We start from the raw sequence: 26887 nt of genomic DNA on the forward strand, positions 1-26887 counted from the left end.
GGTCCACTGAAGCTACCTGAAGCTATACCGATGGATAATATAGTCATATAGACCCTCGTTGATCAGGTAGATATCCAGGCCATAACTTCCGGGAGTTCTTGGATGACCTAGTACATTCTAACAGATCACAAGGTAACCATCGTAGGTCACGGAAGCTATCTGCAATTATTACGATGGTGGATACACTGGTACAGACCCTTGTTGAACAGGTAGATAATCAGTGCATTACTTCCGGAAGTTCTTGGATAACCCAGAACATCCCAACCTGTTGTAGAATATACAGCGTAGGTCACTGAAGCTATTTTGAATAACCTGGAATTACATTATTATTATTAAAAAAAATAATACTTTCTAAAACTTAAAAATACTGAAAACTCTTTTTACGCGAGCAATTCAAAATAGCGCGAACTCTTTTTACGCGAAAAATTCAAAATAGCGCGAACTTTTTTTACACGATTTTTTTTTTACGCGAGAACCAAAATTCGCGTAAAAAGAGGTTTGACTGTAACAAAAAAAAATCATAACGACGAATAACAAATTTTGTTATAAATAACACAAAATGTTATTGGCCTAGTATTTTTAACTATCAAAAAATGTTATTCCAAAGTTATTTCCGTCTGCTCGGGTACTTAATCTATCAGTTTTGAGCTCCAAAAAAGTTTGATCCGCTTAAAAATTTGCAGGCAATTGGGTCCTAAAATTAAGCTTAAATTTGTGATGTTATTGTTCACAACGATAAAGCTTATTTTTCTGAGTACAGTGACCTTTTGTACGACCGCAAAGGATTTAAAAAAGATTAAAATCAATTTAAAAAAAATCACTTCGCGGCCCTTCTTGACAGAAAAGGTCCTACTTGACAGCTCGTTCCAAGGGGACCATAGTTGATCCATCGAAAAAATGTTGTCTTTTCAATTTATTTTTTTGCATTAAAATGGAAAATAGTGATCAGAAATAGTTTTAAATCGTGTCTTTTACTGTTGTACATGAACATTTACATAGGGCTTTAGGACCCTAGTCCCGCCCGTGTGGATCAATCGGACCGCGCACTGGATTCACAATCCAGAGGTCGCCGGTTCGAATCCCGCGGCGGGCGCTCTAAAATTCTTTGTGTAAATATGGGTATTCGGCGCCGTCGCTCCGTGCCATACTTTCATACACTTAGGAGCCCAGGGCGGCGAAGTCCTTGTAGATAAAAAGGAAGACACTAGTGGTTGGTACTAGCAATGGTGGCCGACAGCTATAAAGTCAACTTCGTTTTTTTTTAGGACCCTATTCAATATTTTCCACACATTTTAGGATATTTTTGGCAGGTTTCAAAAACAAAATCTTAACCACATTTTAACCTAGTTGTTTAATGATAAAAAATCGCAAATGAAAGTATTTTTTTGCTCGTGATTTGATTATCCGAAGTCCCGCACAAAAAAAAACAAAAAGTAACATACAAACCTTCGGATAATCCAAACTTAAGACAATCGAAGCTTCGGATAATCAAGTCTGGACTGTAGTCAAAATTTAACAGATATTTGGGATTTTTGCGAATGAAAGGTCTATAAAATGCTGAACTTTCTGCAGTGTCATTTGCAAGCAGTAACATAACCATACTTTTCGGCACCTTCAGCAAAAGTCAAATCAATAAAAATGGCAAATGGGATCTCTTCCGGAAACTTCCACACGCAGAAAAATAAGGCATATTTGAATCAACAAAACGTTTTGTTGATTTGAAAATCATTATTTTTGTTGAATCAACGCTAAACGTCAAAGCAGCTTTTTCGAAACAACAAAGGACTTTTGTGGAATTGATAAAATCAAGGTTTGTTTCAACGCAAAATCGGCGTTGATTATATTCAACAAAAATTTTGTTGATTTAAACCTCGTACAGGCTGATTCTACAAAACATTTTTCTGCGTGCAGGAAATCCACCCAAAATGTATGTTTAACAATGCTACTCTTCTTTACACAGAGCTCACACATACTACCAAACGGTTGGTTTGATGGTAAATGTGAGTCCCGTGTAAACAGTGACAGTTTTCACTTTTTAGTTTCACTTTGACGCAACCAACGGGATACAAACTAAAAAAGGGACAAACGAAAAAGTGACCAACCACCGGGGGTTGAGTGTAGTAGATTTTTTACATGAGGTAAGTCGATCGATTTCACCAGCTGAAATTTGCAAATTTTCTTACAGGGTCGCATGACTTTTGTCGATTTTACCGTTGTGTTTTTTTTTAATGTGTTTACAAACAAAGGTGTCATGTCAGTGAAAATAGCAGGACATGACGACGTCAGACTCCGGCATTTCCGAGCAGGGCTCGGTCAACGGGGAAACCCCGTGGTACAAGATCGTCACGGGAACCACGTTTGCCGTGGACGCCCTGCAGTATGAGGGTGCGTTGCCGGCCGTCACGCACCACTTCTTGACGCACTTTCGCGAGGGTTTACCGTTGGACCGGATCCGGTTGTTGGGCCAGACGTTGGCCATGACCCGGGAAACGGCCAACTGCGTGGGGGAAGTCGCGTGCTTGCAAGAGCGGTTCATTCGGTTGGTCGAGCTCAACAAGCCGGTTACGGTCAACGGAGTTCGTGTGACCGCGCTGGAAAAGTAAGAGCAGAAATGTAAGTCTCTTGAGGAACCTCCTAATTGACCTTGTTTGTTTCAGCTCGGGATCGGTAATGTTCCTCTTCCAGACCGCGACCGGATTGAACATTCTTCATGCCGGCGAACTGTGGCCCTACACGGAGGATCCGAGTGTTTGGGGCTGTGAAGTTCACATACTTTATGTGAATACGACCTGCGTTTCGGGACGTTTCTCATTTTCTCAGCAAATGTTGGCTGTTACGGACGTGATGGCCCTAGTCCGGGCAAATCTTAAGCACATTAAGCATAGATTGTTGCTCGTCTGCGGAAGCAATGTGGCGCAAAACGACCAACTGTTGAAGATCCTATCCAACGGTTTGAACTTCAAGATTTGGGTTCAACCGGCTGGTGCTGCCGCCTTGATAACGGCGGGAAAAGTTCAGCGCAATCGGCTGGTGACGGATCCCTGCCAGGCAAACATCCACGTGTTGGCGAACGAGTTGCCGTACGATGTAAGTCGGTGTGAACTCGTGAAACTCGCGCGAATAATCGGAAGTTCTCTTCAATTTTTAAGCTACTCCTGACCTACCTGGACAACCTGCCCACCATCTTCAGCACCGTCCTAGCCCTGCGTCCCTGTACACTTTCCCGAACCTCTTTCGACCGCGCTCGAAACACCATCGCCGAGCCGGAACAACCCATCATGAGCGACATGAGGCGCCGTTTTCTACACATTCTGAAGCCCCTGGAAGTTATCAGCACCGGGGACAGTCTGCTAAAATGTGAGCCTGGCGTGGGACGTCTACCGGAAGGACCGCCACCGCCGGGAGCCCTGTCCGTGACGATGTTTTTACGTCGGCCGTGTTGCAAATTTTGCGACTCGCTCCAGCTCGTGGACCGAGTTTAGACCGCTCGCCAGCGAAATCAATTTTACATATTTAAGCAAAGCTGATCGAAATTTTACGTGTAATTTCCAAAGTTGACAAGATAAATATATATTTTTATGAACAAATTTTCTTACTTATACTTAAGAAACTATGTCTACACAGAAAAATAAAATAATCAATAAAAAATTACCAAATTCACTCAACCCCCGGTGGTTGGTCACTTTTTCGTTTGACACTTTTTTAGTTTGTACCACGTTGCGTAAGTTGGTCAAAGTCAATCTAAAAAGTGACGAAATGTCACTTTTTACACGGCGCTCACGCACACTATCAAAACAAACGTTTGGTAGTGTGTGTGATCTCCGTGTAAAAGGGGTGTCAAACTAAAAAGTGACCCCGCTCGATTGACAACAGTTGGTGTCAGACTTTCGATGATGGCGTAATATTGAATGTTATTCTTGCTTCAAATATTGCTTTCGAAAATATCGGAAAATTTCACGAATGTTTCATTTTTTAACAAAATCGGACCATTAGTTGCTAAGACATCGGCATTAGAAAATGGAAGGTTTTTTTGGTTTAGACTTAAGCCGCCATTAGACTATCACAAACAGGGGTGCCAGGTTGCCAGATAAATCTGGCATTGCCAGATTTTTTGAGCGCCAATTAGAAAAAAATAATTTTCTATTTCTTCCTCACATTGTTTTATTGACGTATTTTGTTTATTTTGTGAAGCTATAATGTATAAAAAGTGAAAATACACAGTTTTTGAACAAAAAATTACTTATTACTTTGAGAAAAGTGGCTTGCCAGATTTTTCCCAGATTTTTTGCCAGATTTTTTACTCTTCAGACCTGGTAACCCTGATCACAAACAAACAAACTAGACCTTTTTGGCGTTTGCAGTTTGCCTGCTCCGCCATATCGTTTGCGGAAAAGTTTGTTAAAAAGTTTGCCATATCGTTTGCGGAAAAGTTTGCCAGCTGCGAACAAGTTTGCAGGCAAACAAACTGTGTTTTTAAACTTTTAAACTGTAAATTTTTGGTTGCCCTTCAATAAAATATTTTTTTTTTCATTAAATATTTTAGAGTCGTGTTTTCTGGTAAAAATATTATCGAACCGGTGGAAGTAATTATTATGGTTACAAATTAAAGTGTAGGTATAGGATAATAAATAAAAAGAACTCCTTACAAAAATGTGTGGGTGTAATCTAAATGTAAATTATTATTTGGCTTTAAATAAATTATTAGACTTTGACAACATACAGCAATTCCATTTGAAAAGAGCCTAAAGCTTAAACAAGTTATACGATTGGGCTCGACATTGTTCTGGGGGTTCCTTGGCCAAAATAATTAGATCCGTATTTTTTTGTTTGGCCATTAGGGTGACCCACTTCGTGCTAGGGTGGTTCGAAAAATGGCACTTTTTTCAAAAAAATCATATCTCCGCGTCATTTCATCGGATTTTAGCTTTAGTTTGTACTTTAAAAATACTTTTCAGTATAAAGAACTAATAATTTAAGAATTGAGGTTATACAGGTATTATAAAAGGTATGTGTATTCTCAAACCTGTTAATAACAAAAGGAAACACACAGAAATACCGTAATATGCTAAAACTTAAAAAAAAATAGAACATGATTAATCAAAAATTTCTAAGTCCATAAGCGTGTAAGTTTGCCCAAACTTTTCTCCAAAAAGTTTGCCAAACATGTTTGCTGTAGTGTAATGGGCAAACAAACTGTTTGTTTGTTTGCAAAGCGTTTTTGGTTTGTGTCTTGTCTAGTTTGTTTGTCACATTCTAATGGCGGTTTGAAAAAACTTGAATTTGACCTATTTCTTTTTCTTAAAGCCGCTGTCTCTCAGCAACCAGAGGTCAAATCTTCAATGTCTCAATTTTATAGCAAATTTTCTGAACTGTAGAAAAAAATATTTTCAGTGGTTCCCTTCACTCTAGACAAATGATCACTGTTTTTAAAAATCTAAAAACTGCAAATATTTCGCTGAACTCAAAATTTTGGTGACTATATCTTGGAAACGGGGCCCTCTATCGAAAAATCTGTTAAGTACTTTTCGATTGCAAATTCAATTTTATATAAAAAAAAATGTTATGAATGAAATTTCATTTTTTCCCAAAAATCACTATTTTTTCAAAAAAACATAGCTCGGCGGCAGAATTTTTGACCATACATTTCTATGGCTTAAAAGTTGCGGGTTTTTGTTCCCTTTAACATATCAAAAAATCTCAAAAATCAAAAACTACGGATTTTGAAAAATTTATTTTTCGTGAAAAAAGTTAATTAAAAATCGGCATTTTTTTCACTGTACTCATTTTTTCTGATTATTCCTCAACAAGACCTAAAACTTTGCCGAAGACACCAAGTTGATCAGAAAATTCATTCAAAAGTTACAGATTTTCGAATATTCACGTTCCATTTTTGTATGGCCAGCTGCCAAAATTGTATGGAGCCTTGTATGGATGAACCAATGGCACAAAATAGCTTCTTTGGTCGTTGGGAAGGCCCCCACAAATTAAAATTGTTGAAACCGGCCGATTTCGTAAAGAGTCAAATGAAAAAAGGTACATAAAAAGCATGTAAAAATTAATGAAAATTATGTATCAAAAATTTAAATACGAGAAGAGAAGTAATATTCTTTGCAGACCTTTCAGGAATAATCAGGAAGATATAAATATTTATAAAAGAAGCGAAAAATAAAGTAGGCAATGAAAAAATTGAATCGTTTTTGAAGTGGGAAATATATCGTAAAAAACGTGGTTGGAAAATTCAAGTTTGTCAAGTTTATTTTAAATTTGCGTTTGTTAATACAGTAAAAGAAAGTAGATTTTCTTAAATTATTTTTAACAACAGTTAGCAAACCAGGCTAATTTGTCCTCTCAAAAAAGAAAAATAACAAAAAATCGTCATCAAATAAAATTTGACCGAAAACGAAAAAAAAAATCCTTGCAACGCAAAACAAACTCATCAAACACTCTCGTCGGGCCTGATAAGAAACCCGAACCCGATCCCGCGCAGCGCCTTGTCAATGTGCTCGAACTGCGTCACGTACGATCCGTCCAGCAGCTTGCGCGTGTTGTTCCGGAAGTACATCACAAAGTCCAGCGCCAACAAATGCAGCAGGTTGGCCGCCTCGTTGGCGATCTTGGTTTTGCGCGAGAACGTTTGCATAAACCTCTGCTTGAGCGCCCTCTTCTTGATGAGCGTTTCCAGGTCCCGATCTCCGCGCGGTCTGTCCTCCCGGAAGAAGCGGAACAGCGGTCCGGTGATGTGTTTGAGTACCAGCTTTTTGGTGATCTTTTCGAGGTCTTCCTCGGGGGAATCTTTGCGCAGCAGCGACGCCACGTAGTCGAGGAAAAAGCCAACGATTTCGATGATTTGCGCGAGCGTCACTTCCGAGATGTACAGGAACTTGTTGTACAGCCAGGCGCGACGCATTCCCACGCAGGTCGTCCAGAGGTTCTTCCGATCTACGCGAATCGACTTGGCCAGCGTGCTGAGAATGCTGAGAGGCGAATCGGGCGACGCTAAGCTGGAGTCGGTCGCACTGAGGAAACCCGAATCTGCCGCACTGGCCACACTCGAGTTGCCCAGATCGGTCGTCAGCGCGTGCACCAGCGATTGGGTGGCGCTCTTCTGCAGCTGGTCAAACCACGGACGTAGCAGCGTACACAAATAGCGGATGGCCTCGCTGAATCTGCCGTCGCTCAATTTTTGACCCTCGGCGCTCATGGCTTGGAAGTTGTCCCAATGAGAGACAAACTCCTTCCTGAACTCGTCATGCTTCTCCGCCAAACAACTTACAGAGTCCTCAATCGTGAGCTCCTTTAGCCAGCGCTCCTTCTGGTTGATCCATTCGCCTTCGTCCTCAATTCCGGCCACCAACCTCTGGTAGACGAGCGCTTCGCCCGACAACGACCCATCGTCCTTTTCCTCCTTTTTCTCCCTTTGAACGACTTGCACCGGAACTGGTGCAGCAACCGGTGCGGGGACGAGAGGTCCACAAATCTGGCCCATCAGGTCACGTTTGCACTGGCTGACCAGCGCCTGCACCGGTTCGATCTGCTGCTGGATTTCGAGCGAAACCTGGCTGTTGACCCGCAGCAACTCGGCACCAAATTGCTCCAGCGCGGAAAACTTTTCCGCGATGCGTTCCTGGAAGGGAGATGAGAGATAAATTACTGACGATCAGGAAAAAGTCGTAGCTTTATAAATTCTCAAACAAAATCTAAAGTACTGGAGCTTTAAAAAAAAGATGGCAAAAGCTGAATTTAAAGTTTTTACAAAAAAGGATTCAAAAAAATTCAATACCAAGCAATTTCTAAATTGTTTCACTGGACCTTTTCAAACATAAAAATTACAGTTCAAATATTCCAAAATTTTAAAATCAATTTTCATTGAAATTAATATAAAACAGAGTTTAAAAACTCTAAAATTTTAAAATTCTGCAGCAAAATCTACTTTTCTTAACTTCTAAAAATTTAAAACTCTGAAATTCTAGAACACTAAAATTAAAAATTCCCAAATTCATTTTTTTTTTAATTCGTAGATTCTAAATTCTAATATTTTCTAAAATCATAAAATAAAAAAAAATCAAAATTTTTCAATTCCTAAATATGTGAATCCTCAAATTCTAAATTATAAAAATTCTAAAAAAAATAACACAAAAATTCTTAAATTCTTAAATTCTTAAATTCTTATATTCTTATATTCTTAAATTCTTAAATTCTTAAATTCTTAAATTCTTAAATACTTAAATTCTTAAATTCTTAAATTCTTAAATTCTTAAATTCTTAAATTCTTAAATTCTTAAATTCTTAAATTCTTAAATTCTTAAATTCTTAAATTCTTAAATTCTTAAATTCTTAAATTCTTAAATTCTTAAATTCTTAAATTCTTAAATTCTTAAATTCTTAAATTCTTAAATTCTTAAATTCTTAAATTCTTAAATTCTTAAATTCTTAAATTCTTAAATTTTTAAATTCTTAAATTCTTAAATTCTTAAATTCTTAAATTCTTAAATTCTTAAATTCTTAAATTCTTAAATTCTTAAATTCTTAAATTCTTAAATTCTTAAATTCTTAAATTCTTAAATTCTTAAATTCTTAAATTCTTAAATTCTTAAATTCTTAAATTCTTAAATTCTTAAATTCTTAAATTCTTAAATTCTTAAATTCTTAAATTCTTAAATTCTTAAGAGCGAGTCCACGAGCAAAGCATACCCATCTCGCATCGACCTCACCAATCTGCCTGAAATTTTCAGGGGTTGTTTGTACATATAAAACTAGCATCTGGACAAAATATAAGCACTCTAGGTCAACGGGAAGTGGGGCAAATCGGGACACGAAGTTTGGAGGTTCAAAAACGTCAAAAATCTTAAAAAGGCTATAACTCAGGCAAAATTCAATTTATTTTCAAAATTCAAAATGCATCTGGAAGGGCTTAAAAAATGCAACAAAATGCAGGATAGAGCATCCCAATTGGTTAATTCTCGATTAAATTTTCAAAAGGCCCTATCTGCATAGGAAACCCATGAGGGATAGGTTGTTTTGAAAATTTAATCTAGAATTCTAAAGGGAGTTATTGGCATTTTAGTGAAAAAATAGCATAATTTTCAAACTCAAATAAAAAAGTGTTCCATCCAGATATCAACTCGGTTCGACCTGCAGCTTGTAGGGGACATCTGTGACTACCATCTGAGACTGAGAACGCTTTGGGTAAGGCAGTTTAACATATTGAATAGACACTTTTACTTTTAGTGAATTTTTTGGTTGTAAATTTTTGCTCGGGGGACCCCTTAGATCCCATTTTCTGGTGATAATTTTATCATATTCGTGTTCCTGAGACAATTTCACAATAGAAACATGCATAAAAATGTTTATTTTCATCCATTTTAACCCTTTAAAAAATAAAAGTTCAAAAAAATTAAAAAGCTGCTTTTTTCTGGTGTCATCTAGTATCCATGGAAACGAGCTTGATTTTCAATAAATGTGAATCGAAGATTTTTTTTAACTTTTATTTTTTAAAGGGTTAAAATGGATGAAAATAAACATTTTTATGCATGTTTTTATTGTGAAATTGTCTCAGGAACACGAATATGATAAAATTATCACCAGAAAATGGGATCTAAGGGGTCCCCCGAGCAAAAATTTAAAACCAAAAAATTCACTAAAAGTAAAAGTGTCTATTCAATATGTTAAACTGCCTTACCCAAAGCGTTCTCAGTCTCAGATGGTAGTCACAGATGTCCCCTACAAGCTGCAGGTCGAACCGAGTTGATATCTGGATGGAACACTTTTTTATATGAGTTTGAAAATTATGCTATTTTTTCACTAAATTGCCAATAACTCCCTTTAGAATTAACCAATTGGGATGCTCTATCCTGCATTTTGTTGCATTTTTTAAGCCCTTTCAGATGCATTTTGAATTTTAAAAATAAATTGAATTTTGCCTGAGTTATAGCCTTTTTAACCCTCTACTGCCCAAATTTTTTTTTCGAAAATTTTTATTTTTCCAGTGTTCAGGAGGTCATTTTGAGCAACTTTTGTTCTACGAAAAACTTTACTTCTCTTGTTTTATGTTTTTCTTGTTTCATTTTTAGTATTTTAATTTGCATTTATCTTGTTTAGTTTATGTTTGTTTTTGGTAGTATTTGGCCTACTCTACCACCTCCTATCATTACATTTTGCCTATCTATTTTTTTCATGTTTTTACAGTAACTTTTTCAATTTTTTGCATGTTTTTCACATTTTCTGCTATAAAATGGAACCATTATCACTTAAAATGTAAATAAATGCGTAGAGGCATAGTCTGGGGCACTAGAAAAATTACTGCATACTTCTTTTTACTTAAAATATAGGAAATGTTAGTAAAAAACACAGCCAAAGTTGACCCCTAAAAAAATTACATTTTTAAAAACATTGGCAAAGTCACATAAAACAAGTCAAACTTCCAACCCTAAAATTTTCCAAAATTTTAAAAGTTCTTCTTTCCAATGCTTTTTGAAGATCAAAAATTGATTGAAAAATGGATTTTTGGCGATTTTTTAAATCGAAGCCCGTCTAGAGGCGGGGTTGGGTTGTAGAGGGTTAAGATTTTTGACGTTTTTGAACCTTCAAACTTTGTGTCCCGATTTGCCCCACTTCCCGTTGACCTAGAGTGCTCATATTTTGGCCAGATGCTAGTTTTATATGTACAAACAACCCCTGAAAATTTCAGGCAGATTGGTGAGGTCCAAACGACGTCCCATACAAAGGGGTATGCCCTGTTCGTGGACTCGCTCTTAAATTCTTAAATTCTTAAATTCTTAAATTCTTAAATTCTTAAATTCTTAAATTCTTAAATTCTTAAATTCTTAAATTCTTAAATTTTTAAATTCTTAAATTCTTAAATTCTTAAATTCTTAAATTTTTAAATTCTTAAATTCTTAAATTCTTAAATTCTTAAATTCTTAAATTCTTAAATTCTTAAATTCTTAAATTCTTGAATTCTTAAATTCTTAAATTCTTAAATTCTTAAATTCTTAAATTCTTAAATTCTTAAATTCTTAAATTCTTAAATTCTTAAATTCTTAAATTCTTAAATTCTTAAATTCTTAAATTCTTAAATTCTTAAATTCTTAAATTCTTAAATTCTTAAATTCTTAAATTCTCAAATTTTCAAGGTAAAAGATTTTTTTAAATTCAAAGTTTTGATATTTTTCAAAATTTGAAATATTTGCGGTTTTTTTTAAAGGTCCAATAAACTAATTTTATGTTTTTTATTTGTATTTAAAAAAAGTTTTTTTTTAATTTTCAATTCATAAATTTGAAAGTTATAAAACTCCTCAAAAAAATTATTTAAAAATTAATAAATTTAATTCTCCAAAGTTTTTTAAGGCGTATACCTTTTTTGATTCATTTTTAATTCAAAGTTCCAAAAAACTTTGAAAAATTTGAAAACGTAAATCTGTAAACCCGAATATTAATTCAAAATTTTAATTTGTGGTTGCAACGTAGAACTTGAATCTTACCTGATACTCCTCATCGCCGTGCTCCCGCTTCCCGATCTGCACCTTCATCCACTGGGCCCACCGCATCAGCTTACGGTAATCATCCAGGTAACTTTGCAGCTGGGCATACTTCCAGGTATTAACTTCCAGCGCCGGTGGCCGCGCCACCTCTGTCTTCTGCCCAACCTCCCGATCTTCGCCGTAGTCACCCAGAAACTCGCGCGTCTGCCGCTCCAACTGCCTGACCAGCTTCCTCAGCAACGGTCCCCGGACTTCCTCCGCCTTGCACGCCACGTCCGCGTTGATCAGCTTCGTCAAAATAAATTCGCGCAGCTCGGGGGTTTTGGCGAAGATTTTCGACTCATCGTCACCGACCTGGACTCGGTATCGACAGTGTCGGGTGTTGGGGGCGACCGGCTGAATCACGATCAGGGCGTGCATCGGGTTGGGTTCGGGATGGTCCTGAAAGTGGATCGCCACCATTGGCTGGGTTGGGTCATCACAGGAAGTGACGCGGAATTCGATGTCCTTGTCGTCGAACACGGTGAAAACGAGCGTGCGGTCACGCAGTTGGACAAGCTGGCCGAGAAACTCGAGGAATTCTGTCAGAGCTGGAGTTGAACGGTTCCGCAGGACACTAAACAGATGATTGCCGGCCTGGATGTCCTTCTCGAAGCTCGCAATTATGCTGGATGCATCCGGGCTGATGACAGGTTTGAACCGGTCTACTTCGAGGCGATTGTACAGCAATTTGGCCAGTTTGATCGGGGACGGATTTGAGCCGACACTTGCCACCGGGATCACTTTGTGCAGCGTTCCCGTCGAAAGCCAAAGCAACACTCGGAAGTGCTTCTCCTGAGAGATAGTTTCTTCAGCGGTAAAGGAGAGCAGAACCGGTCCCAGATGCCGATCATGCCCAACCAGGTTAAAGTGGTTCCACACAATAAAAAAGTTCCGATAGTAATCGGCCGTGTTCAGTTCGATGTCGTTAATCTGCCACGTGATCTGTTCCGGCGGTTCGTCATTGCAACCCTCGATCCAGGCGCTGCTATTCAACCTACAGGTCGTCGTCGTGGTCACCACTTCCAGCTCCTGCCGAGGTGCAACTTCCAAATTTGTCTTCACCAGCTCCAAAGAGGCTTTAGTTTCCGGCTCCGAATCTACGTCCATGTCGTCGCTGCTATCCCCGACCATAATCGTGATTAACCCGTCTTCGGTGGTCGGTTCCTCGGTGGACGACGCTATGGACACCGCGTCTGGCACGGCCGAAATCAGATCGTCCTCGCGCTCCAGCGCAAGTCCCGTCCAGCGGAACGGTTCTCTAGCCAGTTGGCCACCCAATTCCTGCAACAGATTTTTGTTTATTAAATTACTTTCCGATCTTCGGAAAAGCCAGAACTCACCATGCATCTCCTAGGAGTGGGCGGTTCCGGCACCTGGAACATCTCGAAGGTGGTTGTTGTGGTGGTGGTCGTGGTCTCAATAGTTTCGATCAGTTCCTCCAGGATGCGGTCCACTGCGGCCGCTTCTGCTTCGCCGCCGGAATCGTTGAACGGGGAACTCGGCATTTCTGGGTAAGGTCTCCTTTGTTCCGTGTTTACCTGAGTTTTGTGGTTCTGTTTTTAATTTAAACAAAATAAACAGTCACCTTAGAAATCTAAAATTTAAAATGTTGAACAGGCAGTCGACATAATGTCAAAAAAAAATATATCGACCTTCAAAAAGGCTTTATATCAGGCATGTCAGATTTGCAGATTTTCGGGCACAAACGCAAATGAACTTGATTTAAAAACAATACATATTTCAAAAAACTTTTTTCCGCAGAAGAACTGTAAAACCGACGACGTAAAACGTTCATCTTTTTTGTGAGCAAATCATTTCATAAGAAATCAACGATTAACATATAGTTAAACAATACGTTTGCACATTGAGCCTGTGCTAAGAAATCTGCAAATCTGGCATTTGCTTTGTATTCCAAGTGAAAAAAATATTAAATCAAAAATTTAGTCCTAAAAATCTAACCTAAAATTTGTTATAAATGACTCGCAAAGGATTTAATATGGGTTTTAAAACAATAAAAAAATAACATTGCGGCCTTTTTTGACAGAAAAAGTCCTACTTGACAGCTCATTCCAAGTGGACCATAGTTGATCCAACGAAAAAATGTAGTCTTGTCAACTAGCCTGTCAATTTTTTTTTTTTTGCCTTAAAATGGAAAAAAAGTGATCAGAAATGGTTTTTTATAGTGTTTTTACCGTTGTACGTAAAAATTTACATAGGGCTTTAAGACCAAGAGCTATTAAGAACCTATTACAAAATCTAAATCAAACCGACGACCAAACCATCCACATTCACCCTCAGGTCTTTTGGGGTCTCTATTGCAAGTTTCTGCTCAAATCTAGGAGTCTGAAGGCTTGAATGGGAAGAGCACAAAAACCTCTTTCTACTCCAAGGAACCTTCCACCCCAGGGTTCGAACTGACGACCTTTGGATTGCGAGTCCAACCGCCGCCAGCGATTCCACCGGAATGACTTATCGGCCTAACAACAACTAAGGCCGGGACCGACGTTTTACTTCCCCATCAGATGGAAGGTAAAAAAATTGACTTAAAAATCAATTTCAAATCCATTGCGGTCGTACACAGAGTCATTGTACACTAGGGTGGGTACAGATTTTGAAAAGTTCTCAGATCAAGTTCTGGTGTGGTTCCCCTTGTAGAGCATACCCATAGGGACTCTCACGCCAAATTTCAGCTCATTTGGTTGAAAACTGGCTTGTCTCAAGCGAGTTCAAGTTTACATGGGATTTACTATGGGAAATTTTGAATTTTCGTTCATTCGCTCCTACAGGCTTAAGGAAAACATGTAGAAACTTCTAGGATGGCCAGAAATGAGCGGAATCGTCTGGAGAACAACTTTCCCTAAGAGACCAGGTCGATTCGGTCAACCCCCATCGAGCTCAACGGCAATACATCCGGGGTTTTTGGAACCAACGGTTTTCCTCAGAAAAGCATCAAACTTTCCTTAGCATGCTATGAATGTTAGATGAACACCGCGACGCCACATGTCAAACAGCTACTTTGTGGCTTCTTTGTGACGTGGCAATTTTACACGAAAAAAAAATGCCACCGCTGTCAGAAATTCGGACACGGTTCCAGAAACTGCCATTCCCTCCCCTGTGCGTAAAGTGCGGTGGAGGTCCACAAAGCGCATGTCAAGTGTGCGAACCTCGGTGCGAACTGTGGTGGAAACCACACGGCGAATTTCCGTGGCTGTGCCACGCGGAAAAAAGTACCTCGAGGAGCAGGACAAGAAGAAGAAAGGGCCAGAGTAGCCTCGAGAGTAGCCGCTTCTGGGGACGGTTCTCCCCCGGAACAAGCTAATGTTACCGGTAATGATCTTTTCACGCTTCCCGAGTGTTACGCTCTTGCTGGAGAGATGCTCTCGCGCTTTCGTGCCTACCGAAACAAGGCAGAACAATTCCAAGCTCCCAGTGCGCTGATGATGAAGTACATCTACAGTGGATAAGCTGTCGAAGTTTTTCGACGTCAATAGACAAAACATACAGTGATCTAGTTTAAGCTTTTCTATTTCGATCCTTATCCTTAGTAAATTTAGAAGGTTTATTTTTCCTTCTCTTGCCAAATGAGCAATTGGGTACTAAACGAGGTACTAAAGCCCTATGTAAATTTTTATGTACAACGGTAAAAAACACCATTAAAAACCATTTCTGATCACTTTTTTTCATTTTAATGCAAAAATAAATTTTGACAAGACAACATTTTTTCGATGGATCAACTATGGTTCCCTTGGAACGAGCTGTCAAGTAGGAGCTTTTCTGTCAAGAAGGACCGCGAGGTTAATTTTTCAAAATTGATTTAAAAATCAATTTTAAACTCTTTGTGGTCGTACGAAGGGTCATTGTACTCAGAATAATAAGCTTTATAGCTGTAAACAATAATATCAGCAATCTAAGCTTCATTTTAGGACCCAATTCTCTGCGAAATAGGTTTTTTTTATTTTAATTTTTGTATTTTTTTAATCTGGAAACTTTTTTGGTGCCTTCGGTATGCCCAACGAAGCCATTTTGTATCATTAGTGTGTCCACATAATTTTCCATACGAATCTGGCGGCTGTCCATACAAAAATGATATATGAAAATTCAAAAATCTGTTTCTCTTGAAGGATTTTTGACCGATTTGGTGTCTTCGGCAAAGTTGTAGTTATGGATAAGAACTACACTAAAAAAATGATACAGGATAATTTTTTTTTTGTGATTTTTTATTTCACTTTTGTCACTAAAACTTGATTTTCAAAAAAACACTATTTTATTTTTTTTTCTGATATGTTTTAGGGGACATCAAATACCAACTTTTCAGAAATTTCCAGAACGGGTAAAGAATCTTTAACTGAGTTATAAGTTTTTGAATCTTACTGATTTAAAAAAATGTTGCGAAAAATTTTCAACTTCATTTTTTCATGTAAAATCGAATTTGCAATCAAAAAATACTTGAGCGAAATTTTGATAAAGTGCACAGTTTTCAAGTTATAGCCATGTTTAGTGCATGTTTAGGTAACTTTTTTGAAAAAAGTTGCATTTCGGTGCCAACATTTCAAAAAGCATCATGTACAAACCGTGCGTTTTGAGAAAAATGCATTTGAATGTTGAGCATCTATTTTCAATTCCCATTTTAATATAAAAGCAAAGTAAGATGTTCTTATGATAACAAACGATGAAAAATGTTGCTTTTATTGATACTTGATCATTCAAATTCAATAAAACATTATTTCCGTAATTTTATTTGAGAAAAACAAACATAACTTCTTTTGGAATCACCAACGTCTATATCACCCTGCTGTCATTGAGGGGGACGCTTTGTTATGATTCGTTTTTCTTCGCCGAATGTAGGGGAAATCTACCCTTTCCAATCAAACACCTATCTTCGTCATATGGAGAGTTTGATGCTCGATTAAAGCTCCAAAAATACTATTTGGGCTATAAACTTACCAGCAACAGCACCGCCTCGAGTAAGCACGCAAATGTATGCCACTTACTGGCCAAAAAGATCAAATTTAATGCACTTTTGATCATAATTTGTATTTTGCGAGACCACTTCTCATCATTTTGTTGGCACACACAGTGACACACACGAGAATCCCTCAAACGCTTAATGAATATCGCCAAAATTAACTTTTCACTTTCGCTTACTTTTTCACGGCGCTTAAGATATGAAATTGCTTCCAACTACCGGCAACATGTTCTTTTGATCATTAGTAAGGCACTCACTTGAAGAATAATCCCGAAAAATGTAATAAATTAGCAAGCGCCATCAAAAAAACAAACGCGCCAAGTCGTTTGACGTTTCAATTTTCACTTTGCATTCCAAACGAAGGCTGAAGAAAACCGAGCGAGAGACGAAGGCAAAAAAGAACAAAGGCTGGCCGTCAACACCACCAGCAGCACAGCCAGCGATGCCAGGAAACTTTCCCTATAAATGCCACTTTTCGTGAGTGTTCGTTTGAACTGTCAGCGCAAATGGCAACACTCGACAGAGTGTTGGAAGAAAAAAGAACTAAGCCGATATTAGAAAAATGGGCGTGGCCCAATGCATTCGCCTCGATTAGAATACCCTTGGGAATTTTTTTTTGTTAAATGCTTGGTAAAGAAATAGAATAACTTTTAGTGAAAGTGAAAATAAACAGAAATGTTCACAAAAACTTGCTCTACTCGTTGGTGTACTTGGTTTTAGTAAAATTCAAGGGAGACTCTAGATTATCCAGCATCATTCAAACACGACCGCTTATTAGGATTAAAATGGGTAGATTTCCCCTACATGGCGCTTTTTTCATGATGCTTTTTTTTCGTCACGAGGTTCATGTTGTCTTTTATTTGACAGGTTGACAGGGCTTTATAAATAGGGACTGCTGATGGCAGAGATTTTGTTTATGTTATTTTATTTAAAATCATGATTAAACAGACTTTACTGAAGAAACTTTTGCTCATTTTTGTGGATAGGTAGCTTATTAAGAGTACTTTCAGAATATGCAATAACCCAGAAAGTGTCAAAATGTACATGATGCCTTTTGAAATGTTACCGGCGATTTATTCATTTTTCGAAATAAGTGCCCATGTTTGCCCACCTCTGAAAAAAAAATTGAAAAGCTGAGTTCTCTATATTTTCCTTTTTCCAACTTTGTTGAAACGACCTGTACTTGCTGAAATATTGCCATGCAAAGATTTAAAAACAGGAAAATTGATGTTTTCTAAGTCTCACCCAAACAACCCACAATTTTCTAATGTCGATATCTCAGCAACAAATGGTACGATTGTCAATGTTAAAATATGAAACATTCGTAAAATTTTCACATATTTTCGAAAACAATATTTTCATTTTTTTTAATCAAGACTTCTATATTTGTTATATTTTTATTTTTTTTACATTTTAAAATGTTAATAATTTTGAGTTTTAAATTGTGAACAGAAAAAATAGTTTTGTTTTTTTTCAAGCAATTCAATTTATTAGTAAAAATTCAATTCACAATTTCGTTCTCATAACCTAATAGAGTTTTGGAGTTCCTTTCATCTATGATACTATAGATCATTGCATGGATTTGGCAATAGAAAGACAAATTTAAAAAACCTTCGAGATTTGATAAGAAAGGATTATTTCTTTATATAAATTTCTAAATTTGTTTTAAATTTGCTTTATAAATTTAATAAAATTTCAAACTTTAAAGGTTTTAAAATTGAAAAAATAAAGAAAAAAAACTTTTTTTTCATAAATTTATTTTTATTAGGTCCTTTTCGGTACTGGGACCTGGTTAGGACCGAGTCGGCTTTTGTAATTACATTGTTCTTAATGCTAAGAGTAATTACAGAGGATCTTGTGTGTAAATGTTAGTGGGAGGGGAGCCGATTACCCGCGGCCTACTCGGGGTTAGTACGGAAGGGATTGATGTTAAAGACAAAGCGTGGGAAGGGAAAGGGGATTGTGTAGGGGTCTTGGTTGGCTCTGCTGGCCTTTGCGTTTTGTCCTCAGCCGCAACTCGGTGTCCAGATGCTGGGACGATCTTGCTTTGCTTCCGGTGCAAACCAGAAACGACGGCTTTGTGTGAAGGCGAGTTATACTAACTGAAGGAAAACTAACTGAAGTAAAACTAACTGGAAGAAAACTAAAAAGAAAAAAAAAATACTTCAATCTCAACAATTTGGAAAATAAATAAAATCTTAAAAAAAACCAAAACAAATTTTTCATACAATATAGACATACTATATTATATGAAAAGATTTGTTTTGTTTTTTTGTTGAGATTAAAGTATTTTTTTTTTCAATTTTAAAACTTTAGAATATTGAAGTTTTATTAAATTTATAAAAACAAATTTAATAAAAATTTTGAAATTTGTATTTTTATGAGAAATTTCAAAAACAATTGAAATTTTATTATTTTGAAATGATTGTAGGTAATTTTTCAATCCTCGATCGAGAGTGGATAGTAAAATTTCGATCGTAATTTCTCGAGGTAGTCGTAATTTGTCGATGGTAGAAATTACGATCGAGTGCAATAATCATCACGATGTTATTTTTTATTTTATGATAAAAATTGGTACATAAACTTTAAAAAATATTAGCAACGGCCTCGGCTTCTTGGAAAAATTCATTTTACGTAATATTTGCGCTAGTTTTAGAAACTTTTTTAGAATTGACTGAATTCATAACTAAAATTTGTATTTGCATCAGAATGTAATTGTCATCTATTCGAAAAAAAAGCCAGAAGTTTTTTTTGTTTATTATTTTTCTGATACAGTTTTTGTTTTTGTATATTCTATCTTATCAAATCCATCAGTCTTACAAATATGGTAACAATGATATAACTTTGTCATATTCTCATTTTATTTGTACAAGGCACTTTAATCGCTACGCCTAAGTTCGCGCCTAGAAAACTATTTTTTAAATGCTTTGGCACCTTTCAAAACTTTTCTAAAACATTTAAGTAAAGTCGGTTTTATTCGTAATTAATTGTAAGCAAAAAAAACAACGAACTTGAGAATTCTATTCTGCGAATGTCTGAAAAACTAGAGATAAGGGAATGCGCTACATCCAATCACTGTCACTGTCCACAATCGTGTAATCATCCTTCACGGGCTCCACCTTTTCGGCGGCCTTCGTCGGCGTGTCCTCCGGCAATGTTTCCTTCGGTTCCGATCCCTCTTTCTTCGCACCCCCCTCCTCATCCTCCCCCTTCGCGCCCTTCTCGCCTCCACCGACCTTAAAGTACGACGTGATGGCCGTCTGCAGCGGTGGCTTCTCGGGCCGAATCGGACCCTGGTACCAGCTGGTCGGAACCTGCGGCGTACGGTTCAGGTTCGTGTTGCCGTACGGAACCGTGCTGATGACTTCGCGCGGCCGCAAAAACCGCACAAACCGACGCAACTCGTCGTAGCTCGAATGCTCCGAGTACTCGATGCCGACGATGTTGATCCGTCCACGGTACTGCGGTCGGCTGTTCTTCTCCCAGCCGCTGGGACGCAACGCCAGCACGCATTCCCGCTCCGGGTGCTCGTCCATGTACGCCACCAGTTCCTGGGGGAGATTAGAATTAAAAGCTTTACAAGCCTCCGACCTACTCAACGTTCAAAACTTACATCGTACGCCAACTTGCCCATGCTGAGCACGTGAATCTGCGCGTCCCGCGGGTCGTCCACGATCACCCCGCGGGTCTGCAGCGGACATTCCACCGCCACGGCGTCCACAGCCTTGCGTCGGTTCGGCTCGGTCCACACGCGGAAGCCCGTCCGGGCGGCCAACTCGAGCCAGACCTTCTCCTTGCCGACGAGGTAGCTGCCGCACACGATCAGCACGTTGCGGCCAATGTTCCGCCCCAGGAACGTCTTGACCTCGCGAACCGCATCCGACACGCTCTCCCACTGGTCCTTGAAGCAGTACTTGGTGGAGAGGTACGTCGTGTCCAGGTACAGCGTATGGATGTCCATGTTCCAGAACTCCGGGTACTCTTCCATCGCGGGCGAGGCCCGGAAGTCACCGGTGTGGAGCAGGTTGGTCCCCGTGGGCAGTTGGAACAGGAAGAGGACCGCGCCAGGGCAGCTGGAAGGTATTTTTTTAGATTTTAAATATATTTTAATTTTTACAACAATTCAAAATATTTTTAAACGAGCCCAAACATGCTAGGAGAAATTTAACCATTTTAAGCCTAATAAGCGGTCGTGTTTGAATGATGCTGGATAATCCATGAAATTTACTAAAACCAAGTACTCCAACCAGTAGAGCAACTTTTTGTGAAAATTTTTGTTTAATTTGACTTTTACTAAAAGCTATTCTATTCCTTTTTAACAAGCATTTAAAAAAAATATTTCCCAGATGTATTCTAATCTGATGAGAATTTCTATTATCAGCTTAGTTCTTTTTTTCTTTCATCGCTCTCTTGTGTTTGCCTAGTGCTGCCATTCGTGACGAAATTTTAAGCGAACACTCACGAAAAGTAGCATTTATAGAGAGAGTTTCCTGACATCACTGGCTCACTCCAACAGGCGCTGCTGCTGGTATTGGTGACCACCCTTTGTTGATTAATTTGCCGAATTCGCCTCTCGGTCGGGTTTCTTCAGCCTTCGATTTCAATAGGTATAAACTTCAAGTGACTCAAGTGACTTTTATGGCGGTTGCTAATTAATTTTATGTATCGGGACTATTTTTCAAGTGAGTGACTAACTAATGTTCAAAAGAACATCGACGGTTTCGACCATTTTTAATTTTTTTTTTATTTGGCTCAAACTTTTTGGGGACCTTCCCTATGATCAAAAAAGCTAATTGTGTCATTGGTTCACCCATAGTCTTCATACAATACAAAAATGGTACGTGAATATTGAAACATTTGTAAGTTTAGAGTGAATTTTCTGATCAATTTGGTGTCTTCGGCAAAGTTATACGTATTGTTGAGAACTATTGAGAAAAAAAGGTACACGGAAAAAAATTACGTATTTTTTATTTTTGAGATTTTTTTATATGTTTTAGTGGACAAACCCGCAACTTTTGAGCCATAGAGAAGTATGGTCAAAAAATCTGCCGAAAAAATAGTGATTTTTGTAAAAATAAATAAATTTTATACAAAAAAAATTTACCTTATTTTTTAAGTGTAAAATTTAATTTAGCATTTTTTTGAATTTGCGATCGATAAGTACTTAACAGATTTTTTTTATAAAAGGCTCCAAAAGTTTGATTTTAGCGATTTTTTTTCGATTTTAAAAAATAGTGACCACGAGTGACCATTTCTATTTTTTTTTTAAAGTTCAGAAAAGTGGCTATAAAACTGTCTAAGTCTCTAAAATCTTAGATACAGCGGCTTAAAGAAAAAAAAAACAGGAAATTGAAGTTTTCTAAGTCTCAACCAAACAACCCACCATTTTCTAATATAAAATATAAAACAATCATGAAATTTTACGATCTTTTCGAAAACAATATTTTCAAAAAAAAATTAATCAAGACTTACATTTTAAAAGGGTGTAATATTGAATGTTTGGTAGATGCTGTTCCCCTAGATAAGACCTCTACTTGCAATACAATTTTGAAACATTGGAAAAAAATGCAACGGTCAAATTTGAATTTGGAATTCGAGAATGAAAATATTTAAAAATGATGAATACGGGTTCTACCTTTTCGTTAAATATTAAACATATTGAATATTAAAAAACAAGAAATTCAAAAAAAATATAGGCATTGAAAAGTAAACATTCTAAATTTGAAGAATAAAAAAAATTAAGAAATTTAAATTCGGAATGAAAAAAAAATTAAAAAAAAATTAAGATATTAAAAATACAACTTTTTTTCAACCTCAACAATTAAAAAAACATAGAAAAAAATAAAAAAATTAAGAGATTTTAGCTTTAAAAATTTAATAAAATTAATATTTTTTTAATTGAAAAAAAATTATCACATTGAAAAAAAAAAAAAAATTTTACCTTGACAATTTGAAAAATTCGCAATTCGCAATTCGCAATTTTCAGTGTAAGAACGGGCCTTGACCGATCTTATGCACCAGGTTCCCGACGAACACGCACTGCCCTTACACCTACATCTCACCCTTGCTCTGAGTCAGTACGAGCAGCACGCTAGAACACGCTTTGAGTGTTCGTGCCAGGCATGCACACCTTCTTTTCCGGTTACGCATTTTAACTCGGCCGGGGGTGGTACATTAAGTAGGGTTTGATGTAAGTATAAGCGCCTAACCATTTATAGTGTGCCTACCAACTTTCATTAAAGCAAAAACGGTTTTATTTTTAGTTTGAATTCAAAAACTAATTGTTATTTACTGTGTATTGTTTTCTCCTGAAATCTTCCCTATTGTTGAGTCTGTTTATCTGTTGCTATTTCTTTTGTCGCGGTGTTTTGTTACAATTTTTGGTCCTAAGTATGTTATAAAAGTTTACCAAAAATACAATAGTAATATTTGTGTTAATCCTTTAACCATTCCATAAATTGAGTAAGGGCTCAAACCTCACTTGTTTGAAAAAAAGGGTGAAGATTGAAAACAATAGACAGTAAAAGAGAATTTATTTTATAAAAATCAAGTATCAATAGTAAGAGGATGATGAGCGTATTTTGAAGAATAAAAATGAGAAGCTAGATGTATTAGATGTAAAATTAGACAATAGTTAATAAATAGAGATACAAAACAAGCTCAGATTATAGTAATGATAATTTATAGGACAGATAAAGAATTATTCAAATAAATAAATTCGCAATAAAATCAAAAAGATTAGGCGAATGATAAATAGACTTGATATTACTAGTACATTAAGGAAAAGTATATTTTTAAGGAAAAAAAACAAAACAAAGTTTGTTACAGCAGTATCAATTGATAGAAAAGAGTGGAAAAGCTTTGAGAGATAAGAGAATCAAAAGTTAGTAAAAAATGTTGGATATTAAATAGAAGAATCAGTGAAGAATTGGGAATCAGAAGAGCAAAATAAAAGAGAAGAGAAACCCCGTTGTGCGATGTTTCAGGTACATTCACGGCAGTTGACTCAACATACTGCGAATCAAAACAATACCGTCTACAATCACAAATTACTTCCCTTTCCCACATTGTTGCGCCCCTTTCTTCTAGCCGTCTCGACTCTGACCCGCGGTGGTCAAAGGTTTACGATCCGTTTCCACAGGCCACCAGCTAGGTCATCATGAAAACCAAGCCAACGTGGAGGTAAGAAAATAGGACACTCGCAAGGAACCAGAGCTATATTGTTCTGATCAAGATAATTCGGATGATCTAACAGAACTACGGATGTAGTTAGTTACGCTCCTTCCAGGATGTTCCTTACGTGGACGTCAACCGAAGAGCACGCAACAAGGTCAGTGCCATTGCATGCTCTTAGGTATCAATCCTTGGCCTGCAATTTTACCTTGACAATTTGAAAAAAAAATAAAATGAAAATTTCAAAAATCTAAGATTTAATAATCTTATCTTTATTCGCCTTCAAGGCTGAAAATTTTAAAATTCAAAAAGTTTTAAAATTAGATAAAGCCGTTGCAAATATACTATTAAAAGTTTAGTCGCAACGGTTTAATTTGAGGAATACAATATTAAAAAAAAAGTCCTAGTACCGTCAGTAGGGGTGACATTGGGTCTGGGGGGTGAGATTGGGTCAAAAATGGATAATTTTGTTTTTACTAATTACTCTCAAAATACTTAACTAATTTTTAAAAAATCATAAGCAATAGACAGCTGACATGTTTAGCAACATGTGAAATGAACAATATAGTCATCCAAACTGCTAGCATTTACTAAAATATTCCTTAAACTTTATGTTAAAATTTCACCGAAAATATTGCCTCCAAAAAATTGCCTGGTACGAGAATCTCAAAGGTGATTCAGCCTAAAATTCAGGAAAAAACATGAGTGTACGATCATTTCAACATAAATCGCTAGTGATTTATATTTTTCTATTATTTTTTATAACATAAAATTGAATTTTGAAAAATAAAATATATTTTGTTAAAATGTGGGGTGAAATTGGGTCAGCCTTGGCATGCTACGCACACCATCATAATTGCATTTTATTACAGCATTGCACCAATACATTCAAAAGAGCGAGCAGTCAAACTGTCAATTTGCAGCACAATCAGAGCAAAATCAGCGTGTTTTCGAGTTGTTGGTAAGAATTTATTAAAAGTTTAGATCAAGTTTTGAAGTTATTTTACCAATATTTTCAGCACAATGCCCCGCGTATACAAGAGAGTGCCCGGTTCACGGGCATACCGAGATTACGAGGACGACAACCTCCAGAAATGTCTCAAGGCGATCGCAAGAGGAATGACGCACCGGGAGGCTTCCGAGGCTTACGGAATTCCAAAAAGCACAATCGGAAATAAGCTCTACTCAGACCGGACCAAGGACGTCGGCGGCCAGCGCGTTTTCACGGATGAAGAGGAGCGTGCATTCGTGAGATGCTTGGTCACAATGGCGGAATTCGGATTTCCGGTTACCGAGGATGACCTCCGTTATGTCGTGAAGCACTACCTCACGAAAGTGGGACGGAACGTAGAGCGCTTCCAAGAGAACTTTCCTGGACGCGATTGGACGAAGTCCTTCCTGAGTCGTCATCCGGATCTTTCCGTGAGATTTGTGGCCAACATCAAGAAAAGCCGGGCTAAAATCACTGCGGAGATTTTGACGGAGTATATAAACAACCTTCTGGAAGTGGCCGTTGGAGTACCCCCAGAAAATTTCTGGAACTTCGATGAATCAAACGTGACAGACGACCCAGGCAGCCGGAAGTGCATCGTAAAGCGCGGTGTCAAGTATCCCGCGAATATAATGGACACGTCCAAGAGCAGTATTTCCATTATGATGGCCGGAAGTGCAGCGGGCGAGGTTTTGCCTCCCTACGTGGTGTACAAGTCGGCCAAGCTGTGGAGTACCTGGGTTGACAACGGCCCGCCCGGAACCAGATACAACAACTCTACAAGTGGCTGGTTCGACACCGCCATTTTTGAGGACTGGTTCGAGTTCCATCTACTGCCGACCTTGAAGAAGCGCAGTGGTAAGAAGGTCGTGATCGGTGACAACGTCAGCTCGCACTTTTCGCCACGTGTGCTGGAACTCTGCCAGATGCACACCATTTGTTTTGTGTGCCTCCCACCGAACTCAACGCACATCACCCAGCCCCTCGACGTGGCCTTCTTCGGGCCAATGAAGAAACACTGGAGACAGATTCTGCAATCCTACAAGGAGAAGAGTTCGAACTCTGCGACAACTCTACAAAAACCACATTTCCCTGGATTGCTCAACCAGTTGATGGAGGCCATCAAACCGAACCAGAAGAACAACATGAAGGCGGGTTTCAAAAAATGCGGCATCTTCCCGACCTCGGTTGAACCTCTACTTAAGAGCGTTTCCTGTGTGCCAAGCTCGCCGGATCTAATCGAAGATAGCTTCAAGGATTTCTTGAACGCGAAACGCACTGCTGTTGTTGGGGGTGCCCCTACTAAACGTCGGAAGAAGTTCGACATTCCCGCGGGAACAAGCGTCACTGCTGAAGATTTGGCCAGGATCTCAAATCAAGAAAATGGACAACGAAAGAAACCGACGGAGAAACCTCCGAAGAAACCGGCTGGAAAACCGACCAAGAAGCCGGTAGCTCGACGGGTGCTCAAGGAAAACTAATGACTGGTCTAACAGATAGATTCACACTCTTTAACTGACCCTAAGCATTTAACTGAAATGTTAATTATAACACTCGAGATTCACACATGTCATAACACTGAACTCCAAATAAAATGACTCTGAACTTCCAAATTGTATTCATTTTTATCAATTTCCTCAAAAATTTCGTAAAACTTCTTCAAAGAACTCGTGCTCGTGCATAAAATGTTTAGGTGGGTCTGGCGATCATCATCATTTAATCATCCTGAACTTTTATCTTTAGTATAAATAGTAGTACTTCGTTAAAAAATCACCTCTCTTTACACCAATGATTTATGAATAGTTATTACACTTAAAAATAATGAAACATGTAAATTTACCTCAAACTTTGAAATATAATCATTTTTTCACACTGTTAAGTGAATTTCTGATTTTTTTAAATTAGCTTTATTGGTTTTCCTGCATATACAAACATTTTCTTATAGCAATTTTTGATAATGCAAGCATTCAAAAAGCTAAACAACAATAAATTAAAATATTTTCTTATTTGACCCAATGTCACCCCCTCTAAGGGGTGAGATTGGGTCAATTTTAAAACGATTGGCATTTATGAACGGTTTGATTTTACTAAGTCATATTTTGGGAAAATGTTGGTAAATCATTCAAGAACATTCCCCAACATTGATTATTTCGATATAATTTGAAATGTTTTTATTGTTTTAAAATAATAAAAGTAATAACGTTTTTTGACCCATAGTCACCCCCACTGACGGTA

The 26887-nt window shown here is 37.7% G+C and overlaps 4 protein-coding genes across 5 annotated transcripts in view; 2 read left to right on the plus strand and 2 right to left on the minus strand.

Annotated features, from left to right (window-relative positions):
- Positions 1-2256: 2256 nt before the first annotated feature.
- On the plus strand, positions 2257-3557 carry LOC120429512 (DNA cross-link repair 1A protein-like). Its single transcript, XM_039594582.2, has 3 exons — positions 2257-2599; positions 2658-3087; positions 3150-3557. The coding sequence occupies exons 1-3, from the start codon at positions 2274-2276 to the stop codon at positions 3480-3482; spliced, it is 1089 nt and encodes a 362-aa protein (XP_039450516.1). The 5' UTR covers positions 2257-2273; the 3' UTR covers positions 3483-3557.
- A 2672-nt stretch (positions 3558-6229) lies between these two features.
- On the minus strand, positions 6230-13133 carry LOC120429511 (uncharacterized). Its single transcript, XM_039594581.2, has 3 exons — positions 12863-13133; positions 11481-12803; positions 6230-7624 (listed from the first exon to the last, which is right to left on the minus strand). Exons 1-3 carry the CDS (start codon positions 13025-13027, stop codon positions 6437-6439), a joined length of 2676 nt encoding a protein of 891 aa, XP_039450515.1. The 5' UTR covers positions 13028-13133; the 3' UTR covers positions 6230-6436.
- A 6116-nt stretch (positions 13134-19249) lies between these two features.
- LOC120431269 (DNA cross-link repair 1A protein-like) overlaps positions 19250-26887 on the minus strand; it is a 134231-nt gene continuing 126593 nt past the window's right edge. For both annotated transcript variants that reach the window (XM_052707910.1, XM_052707909.1), the window contains 2 exons: positions 20102-20561; positions 19250-20039 (listed from right to left, as the gene is read on the minus strand). In XM_052707910.1, the coding sequence (XP_052563870.1) occupies positions 19551-20039; positions 20102-20561 (949 nt within the window). In that variant the 3' untranslated portion in view covers positions 19250-19550. The remainder of the gene's footprint in view (positions 20040-20101; positions 20562-26887) is intronic.
- On the plus strand, positions 24120-26724 carry LOC120429509 (uncharacterized). The gene has a single exon (XM_039594578.2). It carries the CDS (start codon positions 24685-24687, stop codon positions 26131-26133), a length of 1449 nt encoding a protein of 482 aa, XP_039450512.1. The 5' UTR covers positions 24120-24684; the 3' UTR covers positions 26134-26724.

This window comes from Culex pipiens, chromosome 2 (genome assembly GCF_016801865.2).
Source record: "Culex pipiens pallens isolate TS chromosome 2, TS_CPP_V2, whole genome shotgun sequence".
NCBI lineage: Eukaryota > Metazoa > Arthropoda > Insecta > Diptera > Culicidae > Culex > Culex pipiens.